The sequence below is a fragment of the Triplophysa dalaica genome, chromosome 15 (assembly GCF_015846415.1).
Source record: "Triplophysa dalaica isolate WHDGS20190420 chromosome 15, ASM1584641v1, whole genome shotgun sequence".
Classification (NCBI taxonomy): Eukaryota; Metazoa; Chordata; class Actinopteri; order Cypriniformes; family Nemacheilidae; genus Triplophysa; species Triplophysa dalaica.
The window spans coordinates 2313487-2327379 of NC_079556.1; the positions used below are offsets into that span (position 1 = coordinate 2313487).

Genomic DNA, 13893 nt, shown 5'->3' on the forward strand with positions numbered 1-13893 from the left:
AGGCTTAGCCTATTAAAAATAATTTAATGTATCAGTCACAGTCTTAAAAACAAGTTTAAATAAATAACATAATACAATAATATTTATATTTCAACATCCAGACATTTCATGCAATTCAAAAAACACGGTGAAAATAAATAAATAGCCTACATAACACTTTTATGGTGACATGAATAAATATATATTTTTATATTAATATAATAATACTACCCATTAATAGCAAAATATACGTCACAAAAGGCACAAAATGTTTCTCCTTCAAGTTCACACATATTCAACATACGGCCGAACGCAGGTGCAGCCCACCGTGATGGTTTTGTACTCTAGTCTGAAGGAATAGTTGTGCTTGTCTCCTTGAATTTTCCTCAGGACCAGGATTTGACTGACAATGGGTTTGGATTGGTAATCGTGGACCTCCTCGCCATTGATCAAACATCCAGTCAGCAAACATTTCGCCTCGGCGATGTTCGAAGGGTACAGGGTCTCATCATGCTTAAACCTAAAAAACAGAATGAATCATGGGAAATTTTCAGTTGTTGTGCTTGTTGTGCTTGTTACATTATAAATCAAAACAGCAGCATGAAACACAAAGACTTACGTGTACATCCATGGAGATATGGAGTCATTATTTATTGGACGAATCAGGTCGGATGAATGTCTGAATTCTGGATCTAAGACCAGTCGAAATGAATCTGATGCTCCCTTCTTTTGATGCATCTTGGCAGGTAGTCCCTCAGCTCCAAATGATATTAAAAAGAGTCCCATCATACAAGCCGCCTGTTAAACACAAACCTTCATTTAGCCTGAGATTTACAATAATTTCAACTTTACAAAACTATCTTCATTTTGAGAAATACTCACTGTGAGGAACTGGATGCTGAATGCACACGACATGGTTACACTCTTTTATCTTTCACCTGTGTTCTTACAAAATTTCCTATGTTAGTCGAAACACGCTGATCTACTTTCAGAGCGTTACGAGCAGTTTATATAGGGAGGCCTGTTCGTGCATTTGCAGTGGTGTAGGTGTACTTCCTGTGATGAATTGTCTCCTTTTTTATGCGATGTCATATCATTGTGTCAGCAGAAATATTAGTTGATGTGTACACACGCATTCTATTTGTTATTTATAACTAATTCAAATTGAATACGAGAAAAAAAAAAAAAAATTAAAGGTACTTTTATTTTGATGCTCTCACAAAAAAATATTATTTTTTACATTACTGCAAATCATGACATTTTTATCTGTTTCAAATAAAAGTTATAAAAAAATAAAATAAGCTGTTTACAAACTGGACCTCATTTTATATAAGTTTTAATATAAATTCACACGGGTGTCCCAGCAGAGAAACAATAGGTTACTTTCCTAATCCCGGTTCTCTGAAACATCCAGATGAAAGAGAACAACATTTACTTCATCACATCACAAAGGGATTGTACCCAAAATACAAATTAAATAATAATTTATTCAAATGGTTTAAAACCTCTATGGCTGTGAATTACAAAAGAAGATATTTTGAGAAATGTCTCATTTTTTGTGTCCATACAGTGGAAGTCAATGGGGGCAAGTGTTGTTTGGTTAACAGCGTTACTCAAAATTTCTTCTTCTGTCTTATGCAGAAAAAAGTAAGTCATAAAGGTTTGAAATGACATGAGGGGAGAAAATGATGACAGAACTTTCATTTTTGGGGGAGCTGTTCCATTACCATCTGTCGATCAGAAAGAATGCTTAGTTTGATCAGTAACATCTATTAATATTTAAAGCGACAGTTCACCCAAAATAAAAATTATTTCTTCGCTCACCCTCCCTCGAGTTGTTTTCAAATCTGTATACATTTCTTTGTTCTGATGAACATAGACAAACATGTTTCGAAGAATGCTTGTAACCAAACAGTTGTTAGTCACCATTGACTACCATAGTAGAAAAAATGACAGTGGTAGTCAAAAGTGCCCTAGAATTCTTCAAAATTCTTCTTTTGTGTTCAATCGATAAATGAAATGTTCAAGAAAAGTTTCCTACTATGGCAGTCAATGGTGGAAAATTTTTGGTGACAAACATCTTTCTCTATGTTCATCAGAACAAAGATATTCATGTATATTTGGAAGGAAGACAAAATTTTTGTTTTGGGGTGAACTTTTCCTTTAATATAACTTATTTAGGGTGAAATGTGTTATTTGAAAGTGTGCATCTTGCTGTCTTTGCAATACTTGGATTGAGTATTTATAATGTAAAGCAATGACATTCATACATATAGAATTGTTGCTGAGATGTGCAAATACTTATTGAGGCCATAGTTCACCTTTGCAAGCATACTTTCCTAACCGACTTTACCTCTCACATGAACTCAAATTAAATTGTGTATCAATATAGAATTAAAATCCTTCCTTTTGGTGGTTCTGTCCACTAGGCTTTCATTCGTTGACTTGCATTAATGCTGGTGACCTCATTTAACATGATTTGCAGAAAGTCATGTCGACACGGAGACTTCCGCCTATGTCAATTGCTTGCAACTTACAGTAACATGTTTTCCCACCTCAGGTGGAGGTTTGTGCGTCAAATGCGGTGAAAGCTGGTGGTCTGATACAGCACTCACATTTTCAAGGATGAAAGGGGAAAGACAGGACCGCATCTTCATGTGACTATGTTTTTATAACATCGCTTTATGACTTCTTTATTTTTGCTGCAACCGTAAAACAAATGATATAGCATTTGTCAAAGATGCATTTTGTTCAAATAATAAAAGTGAAAGGAGCCTGAAGACAGCTGGGGTCACCAATCACTTTTATTAAAAGTAGAAAAGAGGTTTGTGCCTTTCAAACATGTCCTTTTAATCATTTTATGATATTGTTCTTAGGCCATAAAACAAGAAGAATAGTTAAACACTCTTGGTAAATGTGACGCATGGCAGTGACCTACATGTGGGACTTTCAAAGGGTCCAGGAATCGTCTAACTGCAGCTTTTCATACTCACGAAAAGAACCGAACATTCAGGAACGGGAAGTTTCGTAGTGACCCAAATTAAACCACAAAATTGGAGAATCTTTGAAATATTAAAAATGTCTCAGTGTACATTCAATGTAATTGGTTTCTTAGCATGACTTTTCATATCTGTGAGATTAACATTGTTTTTTTAAACAACTAAATGCACATCATGAATGCAGTTATCATTGATGCTATTTTCCTTTTATCATTTTGAATGTCACTTTTATTGCTTTAATCATTTCCACATAGGAAACTTTCTTTTTAGGATTTGTGTGTGTGTTTGATTTTAGAACTTATGAAAGAATTTGTTCTCAGAATGTTTTATTACTAAAGTCCATAGACCTGAATAGCAAACAGCAACAGGTTTAAAGTCAATTTATACTTTATGCTTATTTTTTAAAGGAGATTTGCAAAACTATTATTATCCCCATGATTTGCTTCTTGATTTCACTGAGTATGTTTGAAAACCGCAAGTAAACATTTATTGTGGGGAAACGTCTAATACTATACTATAAAGTGTCTGTTGATTTCTTTTTCCTTTGATCAAAAGGAGGAGAAATGAGGTCAGCGAGATGCTAAGTAGCTTCCGCTGCTGACTGCGAAACTGTTTGTCATTAGTCAGTTTGAAAGTGAGTAAAAAAACCTACCTAGAGGATTCCCGCATTGGGACCCGCCACATCAAAGAACATCATAAAAGTGACATAATTCGGGGTTAAGCCACAGAATGGCCAATACATGCCTGTCCATTAATGGAAGGCACACGCTCTTATCTAACTTCATCTGACACTTTTGCAAAGATTATTATAATTACTTTATGATTTGGTGTTTGTGGATGTTTAAATGTTGTGAAATAATATTTTACCGGTGAGTGTTTACACAGGACTTGGACTTGCGTTTGTCTGTTTTTGTATTGGTAAATTATTGCAAATGAGATCATTCTTATTTCTAAAAAATTATTAAAATATAGGTCATTTCAAAAGAAAATGATCTATTTTAGAATATTGACCAAAAAAGGAGCTGATTTCTATGTGTTTGAAACAGTTATACGTGGGTGGTGAAAATAGGCCGGTTCTCACTCGTGATACTGTTGACCTTCCTGCACAAACACTATCAGTGAGAGAGATCTATGAAGAGCGCTTCTCATTCTGATGCTGGGATAAGCCTCCATTCTACAGTACACCAGCATACCACAATGTCTATAAGCATAATGTTAAAACGCATTGCATTGCTGCTTTGTATTTTGGACAGTGGAATTTACCTTGAGAATCTTGAGATGGTAGAGGGTTAGGATATGGTTGACACCACTTCAGATAATCAACTTTCATGTTTTCAAAGGAGTGCATGGCTTTTTTGCTAACTCACGCAACCTCTTTTTGATTTTTCTTCTTACCTGTAGGGGTATACAAGGATGTAGAGTTGTGGATTTTATCATTGTTCTGGTGATGTAACTTTAAAAAAGTTCTTATAAATGAACCATTCTTGTTCTTACGTGGCATTTCTGTGAAGAATCATTTGTAGCACCTTTAAGAGTGAACCTTTAAAATTCATTCAAATTTCTGTTGCACAAAAGGTTCTTTGCGTTGCTTTCCTATACTGGTTAAAAAACCTTTTACTGAATGATTCGTTGGGGAACCAAAAATGGTTGTTCTGTGGCATCATTGTAAAGAACATTTTGTGCATTTTAATTTTTTAATTACTGCCTATTTATCATTATTTTCCCATGCTCAATTAAATGTGTTCCAGTTTAAATGGGCTACACAGTAAATGCAATTCCAAGCACATGTCTTTCATATCTGTTCCTAATGAAAAGGCCATCTTAAATCAGCATTAAAGACCTACTCCAGGCTAATTTGCTGGTTTAACTGGTCTAACTGCTGAACCAGAACAGACATAGGGCGGTTTCCTGGAAAAGGCTTAAGACTATTCCTAGACTTACATTAATGTAAGAGCTGTCTAAACTGAAAACAGTTAGCAGATACATATCTTAAAGGGGTCATATGGCGCGAAAACTTGTTTTTCTGTGTATTTGGTGTGGTATAAGCTGCCCATGCATGTATTAGACACGTAAAATGGCAAAAAGGAAATTGTGGTATGACTTGAATAACATGGCCCAATGTATATGCAAGTAAGCTGGGCGTACCTGTCGGTACAATTGCTTTGGAACCTGATATTCCAAATATGGTAAGAGGCGTTATATTTCCATCACACGCTTGCAGTATTTTACCAATCACTAAGCTCTGGTTAACTGGCCAATCATAACACACCTCGCATTTCAGAGCGATGAACTTTGTAAAACATCTACGCCTTTCAGAGAGGCGGAGCAAAGAGGTGAGACAAACATGCACTGTATGTGGAAAATACAGCGTTTTTGATACAAATGATAATAATAGTTTTAGCCGTGTCATAGGATCTCTTTTAAAAAACAACAGTGCCATTGTTTTGTCTCAAAATGCACAAAAGTAATGTTTTTCGCAAGGCATGTTTGTAAAAACGACTTAAATGTCCTAATTTAATTCAGGCCTTGTCCTGGTTTAAACTAATCCCTGTCCGGGAATCCACCCCTTAGTGTTTAGAAATGTATCATGTGATTCACAAGCATGGCCTTTTTGGTGACGCTGGTTGACCAAGGTGGTCTTGCTGACTTATAAGACCGTTACTTGTGGTTAAGGTCTTGTGGGGACAAACCAACATCGCGTGCTTGTAAATAGGTATGTTCAAAGCCATTTAAAATCATTATCGTAAGCTAAATTTCCCATAAGAAAGGAAAAGATGAGATCTCAGATGTTTGATATCTCCTTGACGTCCATGAGATTAAACAGAAAGCAAATGGAAACTTTTGCTGGAAGGGATAGTTCACCCAAAAATTCTGTAATCATTTACTCAACCTGTTTTCATTTCAAACCTGTATGACATTCTTTCTATAGAACACAAAAGAAGATATTTTGAAAAACGTTGGTAAGTCATAGAGGTTTGAAATGACTATGGAGGGTGAATAAAATGACATCACATTAAGGCTCCTACATCTCAGATGTTTCTCCTGAGAAAAAGTGCCAGGATTTTCACAAATGTCTACATTAGGGTTTCAGAAGAGATCTCAACAATGTCACAAACGGAGCTCATAGTCTTCAAAAACCTTTATAAAACCATTATTGAGGATTTCATTTCCAATTCAGATTCATCTAATCTACATTCATTGTAATCTTAATGTACTTTCACGTACATAACGTACATAAAGTTTGATGTACTTTATTGTCTCATTTGTTTCAATTTTCAATTCTCCTAAACACTTTTATGAGAATAAAAACTGAGACTAAGTTAAAGTTAATTGAAATGGATGTTAATTGGTAATGGTTAGGAATAGGTCAGCATCTGAAGTTTACTCCGTGGCAGCTAAACCTTTAGCATGTTTAATTGGCATTGACACGGAAACCATGAAGCGTTTCAAGATGCTTCTGATTGAAATAATAAGCAACATGGTTCCATGACTTAGATTAACACACACAAAACCTTCATTACTCAAAACCCGTTCACAACCTGATTTCCAGCTGATCAAACCAGACACCGCCCGACTGAATAATAATGAACGTTATCCGAAATCATAACTTACCCCAAATGCCTCATTTCCACAACTCATCATTTTTTTCAATTGAAATTCGATAAAATGAACCTGCAAATCTTGCAAAATTAAACTGATCTTTGATCCGCGGGTCGGATTACTGGAAATTGAACAAAGCACCCATCACCTATCAATTTGATCTGATGATGAAATCCAGGTCAGAGAGAGGCTCGATTATCTCTATACAATCACGAACAGGCACAACATAAATAGAAGAGGTAAAAGAGAAGCATCTTCACATTGAAAGGGACAAGATGGCATTTAAGATGGTTCAGAGCTCCTTCGACGCTAAATACATGGTAAAAGAACAAAAATGAGAATAGATATTGAATTTAGTTAGTTATTGTCTGGGATTATTTGTCTTGTACATGTTAACTCAGATTAAACTTTAATATTCAAACAAGAATACATTTAAATGATTGGTGTGAACAAAGGCCTCAATTTGGAAGTCAACCTTTTTGTAACGGTTTGATCCTCTCAAAAATGGGTCGATACGATCACAAACGATCAATTTAACAGATAATGTTCTTTTTCGCAGGTTTTGCTGGGCTGTGTGCTGGTGAGCCTTGCATCTGCCAAACAAGGACAGAAACGAATATGTGACACCGCTTTCACAATTTCCAGCGACTCTGTTATGCCTCAGGCAGAAAACGCGGATGGGAATGGCAACATACACGATCGATCACTATCACCGTGGACCTGGATGTGAGTTGCCAAGTCTCTTACTAATACTAAATCACTTTACCGAATCAGATTGTATCAAGTCAAATAAGTAGGACAAAATGATCAAAGATTTAGAGCTTGTAGGAGCTGAAGATTAATGTAGGTCTCTTTTTATGTACAATATTGATTTAAGTCTATTAATTGTCATGGTTTTGTAAGCCAGCTTTAACACCTGTCATGGCCAGGTTGTGAAATCAAATGACAGTAGGTTTAAGGTCATGTGACATCAGTGTGAAACATCATTTAAAGTGTGTTTTGGTTGATGGGATTTGTTTTCTCTGCTTTCAGACCGAAGATTTCTTCACACAGGATACCACATGTCATCTTTGAAGCCCAGTGCAATACAGAGTACTGCAGCTATCCTGACAGTGAAGTGGATGAGAGACTTAACTCAATGCCCATATATCAAGACATGCTTGTGTTGAAACAGGATACGCAAGACAGGAAGTGTTTCAGAGCCACTTTTGAGAGCGTTGTAGTGGGCTGCACATGCGTTCAGGCTAAAACATCCTAAAATAACTCTGTGTTTGTCAATGTTTGATTGAATTTATTTATTTGATGCAACAACATTGAGACGGCTTTGTTTTTGGCATTTTCCCATTAATCGATGTTTTTTTCCCATAGTTGAGTTTTGAGTATTTAAATATAGCTGATCACAAGTCCAGTTTGAATGATTTCTCCTCACTTATGTAACCAACACATGTGTTTGCCTTTAGGATTATTGGATTTTATTTGCAGAATTGAGTAAACGTGCCGTGTTTCAATAAAAACAGATACTAATTGACCAATAATAATGTACAACGTACAAATAATTGAAAATTCCAACTTGTTTTCGCAAGAAAACGTTTACTGTCTGTGACAATAAAGTGTTCTTTAGTGTATTTTCTTTCACTTGTCTTTAATTTGCATCCTTGCTGAAAAAAATCTGAAACAAAATAGAAACATAAAAATAAAATTCCATTAGGAACCAGTTTTCCTTTAAAACATTACAATAGTCCATTTTGCCCTGCGTTTTAGACAATTTTGCAATAGGTTTAATCTGTCAGATAACACCCCATGAATAGAATCCATCACATATCCATAGCACAAATCCCTTAAAAACCATTATAACTTTCTATGTTTTTTTAGCAGCGGTAAAGTAAAAAAAAAAAAATTGATGTAATAGAAAAGGCTGTTGGATTGTAATGCCATATAACCATAAGTGATGGTTTCTATTGGTTCCTATGTTTTTTTGTCAGTGGCAAGAATGTACATTTTGAAAGTGAACTATTCCTTTAAAAGTAGCATTAAAGTGATAATTCTGTCATCATTCGTTTAACCTCGTGTCATTTCATACCTTTTTAAATTACTTTGTTCTGATGAACACAGAGAATGATGTTTGGAAGAATGTTAGCAATTTTCAATTCTGTGACATCATTGACTTCCGACATCAGGAAAAAATGAAATGGTAGTCAAAGGTGCCCCAGAACTGTCTGTGTCCCTTAATTCTTCAAAATATCTCACTTTGTCTTCAAGAGAATAAAAAACTATATTTTCCTCCTTATATGATAGTGAATGATGTCACATAACTGAAAATGAACATTCTATCAAATATTTATGTTTAACAGAACATAGAAATTTACATTTACATTTAGGCAGACACTTTTATCCAATAGCGACTTACATTGCTTTAACCCATTTTACATAGGTTTTTGCAGTCCCCTTGGATCGAACCCACAACCTTGCGTTGTTAATGCAATGCTCTTACCACTGAGCTACAGGAAAGAAATTGAGGTTTGAAACAGAAAAGGATGAAAGAATGTTCAGTTTTGAGTGAGTGGCGTTTTACCACCTATAGGATGTGGTCTAACAGCTCTTAGAAAAGTAACCAAGCCAATTGTCTGCAAAACTACAACAACCACTACAGTTATTGTTGCCACAACAACCCGTATAACTTGGCAGTAAAAACTATTTTCACTTTCATCAAAAATTATAGCTGCACTATGCATAGAAAATGCATCATCAGCTGTTTGCCATTAAACCCATTAGACAATGTGGTGTATATTGCGCCTTATTCCACTTTCCATTGGTTCTTTCGGTTCCGATTCACCAGATAACATCGAACCATAGAACCCAACGCATTACCAGTAACCCACATAGACCATTATAGTTTTCATTAAAACCAGTGCAATTACCATTGTCACCAATGACCAATTACCACTTTCCAACTATCATCCAAAAATAATAAATATATTAGATATATTTATGTTCTTCACATTTTTATAATGGAGATTTTGCAAGGTGTTTGTGTGAAGTCAGAGCGTATTTACATCCACGCCACTAGGTGGCGACTGGCGAAACGCAAACAATAAAACGGAAGCTACATTGACCTATTACTGCCACCTAATGGTGTATAGAGAAATGACATCCACAGCCTCATTCGACTGTGTTTTTGAATAAGACATGAACAAAGTTCTTTAGATCCCCGTTATAAAGGACTTCTTGCTTTTATCCACAACTATTACACTTCCTTATTAGATGCGTTTTGAGCGCTTGACGAAGTTTTAAGCGTTACCCAACGGTCTCTTTTAAATTGGTAATTCCCTCAGATTGTTTATAAACTGTGGATTGATAGCTAGCCGTTCGAGCTAGCTGGCTATGGTATGTATTATTTTATTTAAATGATACTTTAAAGATATAACATTAGTTACTCACTATGCATGCTGCAACATGTTTATATTTATGACAGCTCGCTGATAGTTTAACAGATTGTTTATTCATGACTGTTCAATCCATACATTTGTTTGTTTATCTCAGAGATTATGTAGGTTTATTATAATCATCATGCTTACCGTGCTTTTACAACGGCAATGGATGTTGTCAACTTGTACTAAATGATCGACTAGGGGATTTATTTACAATAAAATATTCTACAATTGACAATTATTGTCGGTTTTAATACATTTACGTGACATTAATTTATTATCACTTATGTTTATGTTGTTTCTAATATACAGAGGTTTTAAGGTAACCTTTAAGCAAATATGGTTTTGTCCATGCTTACTGTGGTCTTACTATTACTATTACCATTAATGCACAGCAGGAACCATGGCACATTTGTTTAATATAATTATATAAATACTTCAACTTTTCAACTGTGATGGTCAGAAGTAACTTAAAAAAAATCATGTAATGGTCCAAAATTACATTTATGAGTTTGATATATGCTTTTATTCAAAGTGATTTACAGGCAATACATTTTTTTTAACTCAAATAACCATTAGCTTTGTAACAAAAATGTTAACTATTATTATTATTATTTAAAGGCATAGAACGAGGTATTGTTGGTTATATCTAATTGAGGACGACTTTGCAAAAAGTGTCATTTAAGCAGCTCTATAGATTCCTTCAATGCTGTGGTTTGACTATAGGAAACCTCTTTATATTTCTTCCAGTGTATTTCCTGATATTGCATTCAACAGAACAGCATTTGCTGCAGTTATATCCTGTAAATGGGGAACAACGCTCTCAAAGCTCATTTAGAAACCTCTCAGAAGACTGGAGTCTTTCAGCTGACTGGAAAGGGTTTGACGGAGGTAATCATATTCACCACCCAGATGCACTTAGTCTGAGCTTTCTCGTGGATAATTGACAGGTTGTATTATTTTGTTTATACAGTTTCCAGAGGAACTACAAAAGCTCACTGGAAACCTGCGCACAGTCGATCTGTCCGGCAACAAAATCGAGGTCCTTCCTGACTTCATAGGAGGCTTCCAGCATCTTAAGAGTCTCACCATCAGCAGCAATAAGCTGTGTAAGTGTTAACAAATACTGTAGTTCAGTGTTTACTGTCATATAGATGAACTGATGTTTAGTTTGTAATAATTTTTATTGTTTAACACATCTGTAGTATTTAATATTTATTATATATTAAGCTGTGGTGGGGTTTTTGTTGGTTTTCACTCTCTCTAATCCTTAACCATATCTTGTGTCTGTAAATGACCTGTGTTGTGATTGTCGGACCTATTTACATGTAAAATGAATAACATCCCAGCCTCTAAGTAGCTGAATATTAAATAAGTTTTGATATACGTTTATTTCACCTGCACAGCCATTATTCCAAATGAAATCGGAAAACTCAAGAAGCTGGAAACTCTCATTTTAAATGGAAACCAGTTGAAGCAGCTTTCTGCAGGTGTGGGTCAGCTGAAGGCCCTGCGGACCCTTAGCCTGTCAGGGAATCACTTTAAAGAGTTTCCCAGTGGACTCGGCTCCCTTCGTCAGCTTGATGTCTTGGACCTGTCCAAAAACAAAATCCAGGCTGTTCCAGCAGAAGTGGCCGAACTGCAGGCCATTGAAATCAACCTCAATCAGAACCAGGTGAGTTTACCATTACCATGTCACACTGATCATGTTTTGATCAGATGTAAATTAACAAGATGTACAACCAAGGGGTATTGAACTTTGTGTTGTATCATTGTTCAGATTTCGAGCCTGTCTCCAGTGGTGTCTCGTGCTCCCAGACTGAAGGTCTTGCGTCTGGAGGAGAACTGTCTGGAACTTTCCTCTATCCCTCCTTCTATCCTAACAGACTCCCAGGTGTCTCTGCTCTCTGTGGAAGGCAACTTGTTTGAAGTTAAAATGTTGCGTGACCTGGAAGGATATGATAAGGTAGGAAATGTTCAAAATATAATAACATGCATTTGTGCCAGTTTTGAAAATTAGGCTGAAATCATACTTAAAGAAATGGTTTGCTAAAAAATCTTTCATCGTATGCTTTTATCATTTCACCCCTTTTTTGGAATAGAATATTAACATAAATTAACAGTTTTTCACAGGCACTCCAAAGGGATCTGCCATACAAGTATAGTCATGGCCTAGTTCTGCCTCTCATGCATCACGCTTCATTTATTTCCAAGATTCACAATTTAGATGTTCAAGTTTGAATGCAAAACAAAACTGGTTTAAGTATTTATTTGTGAAACAAAGCCTTTACAAAGCTGTAAAAAGATTCTAGAAGAGGGAATTTTCAGAAACACAAATTTGGATTTCCCACATTTGCCTTACACAGTCATGTGTTTTTCCTTAGTACATGGAACGCTTCACTGCAACCAAGAAGAAATTTGCGTGAAGTGCAGGAGTATTCATCTAGTGCCAGGCTGCCTTCTGCGCTGGCACCGGCTTCACCAGACGGTTCAGCAGGAGAGTAATGGAAACTATAGTCTGGATTGCTAGAACGACAACTCGGAGACCCCAGACCTGCTGCTTATTAACATTACACTACAGAGAGCATCTGTATTGTTATGAATTATTCTATGGACTGTGCATTACACTTTCTTTTGCAAAGATGTTATGAACACAAATGCAGCGCTGACTCAATGTCCTGAATATATTTACACTGGACACTGGTTTATTGCATATTCAAACACACTAATGCCAGGTCTATTTATAGAAGGTCTGTCCTTCAGTATACCATATTGTATGTACTGTACTCTTCAAACTATGTTCTATTGCCTAGCATTTAATTACCTTTTTAATGCTTTAGAGTTAGCCGCCGTTTTGGCCAGTGAATATATGGCTTTTTATTTATTTGCACACTAATGTTTCTGTAATTTTCTTTTTATAAGAACATCCATGAGAAGTTATTTGCTCAAGACTGCTGGGAGATAATGTGTGGTGTAACAGTATTGCAGCAAAATTTCCGTTACAAATCATTTGCTTTTACTCTAAAATGAATGCCTACTTGAATGCAGTCAATGTGATTATATATATTTATATGAATCACACAATTAAAATCATTATGTATAGTTCTGCAAAATCTAACTATTTCTTGACGTGGCTGTCTACCATGTTTATCTACTGCTTACACATTTGAATGTCACCTGTTGTCTTTCGTGAACCTTGTGATTCTTGCAGTCAATCTATGCAATTTATATTTCAAACATCTGACGATTGTTTTTCTATAAGATGTAAAGTCAGCATCAGTAACATTTACCGAAAAGCATCTGAATCACACCATCCTGCAATTTATAAAATAAACTAGTGTTTAAAATAAACATTTTTTTTGCTTCTCAATGTACTGAACACCTATATTACTGCTTTGTGCTACAACATTTACCTGCAAAATAAAGCTTACTTTGTACTAGAATTGTCATCTAAATGTCATCAAAATTGTACTTGAATTTCCTAAACAATTATACAGTATATATTTAACTGCTCACTCATAGTTGTTTTTGGTTTACATATCAAAACAACCAAGACACATCTTAATGTCAAATGGTTCGCTTCATGTTGTAATTCTATTTCTTCTGTTTTATGATCATCTCTTGAGTATGTTGTCCTCTACTGATGCTTTAGGCCTAAATGGCAAATATTTGAGTGAAAGACTTAATACATACTAAACATGGCATAAGAAGGCCAAGTTTATAGAACAGTACTCAGTCTGTTAAAAAGTGATCATTTTTGTTTGACTTAACCAAGTTATTTTAGTGCCAGTTTCACAGAAAAGGCTTAAAACTAGTCCCAGACTAAATTAATTTTGATGTCTTAACCGAAAATAACTTGCCATGACATATTTTAAAATATGTTTGTG

At 35.4% G+C, this 13893-nt stretch overlaps 3 protein-coding genes across 3 annotated transcripts; 2 read left to right on the top strand and 1 right to left on the bottom strand.

The window, feature by feature from the left end:
• Positions 1-31: 31 nt before the first annotated feature.
• On the bottom strand, positions 32-953 carry il17a/f1 (interleukin 17a/f1). Its single transcript, XM_056768808.1, has 2 exons — positions 599-953; positions 32-499 (listed from the first exon to the last, which is right to left on the bottom strand). The coding sequence occupies exons 1-2, from the start codon at positions 766-768 to the stop codon at positions 265-267; spliced, it is 405 nt and encodes a 134-aa protein (XP_056624786.1). The 5' UTR covers positions 769-953; the 3' UTR covers positions 32-264.
• A 5908-nt stretch (positions 954-6861) lies between these two features.
• On the top strand, positions 6862-7836 carry il17a/f2 (interleukin 17a/f2). The gene is made up of 3 exons (XM_056768510.1): positions 6862-6898; positions 7138-7304; positions 7611-7836. The coding sequence occupies exons 1-3, from the start codon at positions 6866-6868 to the stop codon at positions 7834-7836; spliced, it is 426 nt and encodes a 141-aa protein (XP_056624488.1). The 5' UTR covers positions 6862-6865.
• Positions 7837-9736: 1900 nt separating this feature from the next.
• lrrc57 (leucine rich repeat containing 57) lies at positions 9737-13461 on the top strand. The gene is made up of 6 exons (XM_056767975.1): positions 9737-9962; positions 10757-10897; positions 10980-11115; positions 11413-11681; positions 11787-11972; positions 12391-13461. Exons 2-6 carry the CDS (start codon positions 10814-10816, stop codon positions 12430-12432), a joined length of 717 nt encoding a protein of 238 aa, XP_056623953.1. The 5' UTR covers positions 9737-9962; positions 10757-10813; the 3' UTR covers positions 12433-13461.
• The last annotated feature ends 432 nt before the right edge of the window (positions 13462-13893 follow it).

Bases quoted from the DNA above. Each gene is read 5' to 3' on its own strand.
- lrrc57 (XM_056767975.1), top strand. From the start codon at position 10,814: ATGGGGAACAACGCTCTCAAAGCTCATTTAGAAACCTCTCAGAAGACT. The intron at 10,898-10,979 runs GTAATCATATTC...TTGTTTATACAG, and splicing joins CTGGAAAGGGTTTGACGGAG to TTTCCAGAGGAACTACAAAA. The intron at 11,116-11,412 runs GTAAGTGTTAAC...TCACCTGCACAG, and splicing joins CATCAGCAGCAATAAGCTGT to CCATTATTCCAAATGAAATC.
- il17a/f1 (XM_056768808.1), bottom strand. From the start codon at position 768: ATGATGGGACTCTTTTTAATATCATTTGGAGCTGAGGGACTACCTGCC. The intron at 500-598 runs GTAAGTCTTTGT...TCTGTTTTTTAG, and splicing joins ATATCTCCATGGATGTACAC to GTTTAAGCATGATGAGACCC.
- il17a/f2 (XM_056768510.1), top strand. From the start codon at position 6,866: ATGGTTCAGAGCTCCTTCGACGCTAAATACATG. The intron at 6,899-7,137 runs GTAAAAGAACAA...TCTTTTTCGCAG, and splicing joins CCTTCGACGCTAAATACATG to GTTTTGCTGGGCTGTGTGCT. The intron at 7,305-7,610 runs GTGAGTTGCCAA...CTCTGCTTTCAG, and splicing joins CTATCACCGTGGACCTGGAT to ACCGAAGATTTCTTCACACA.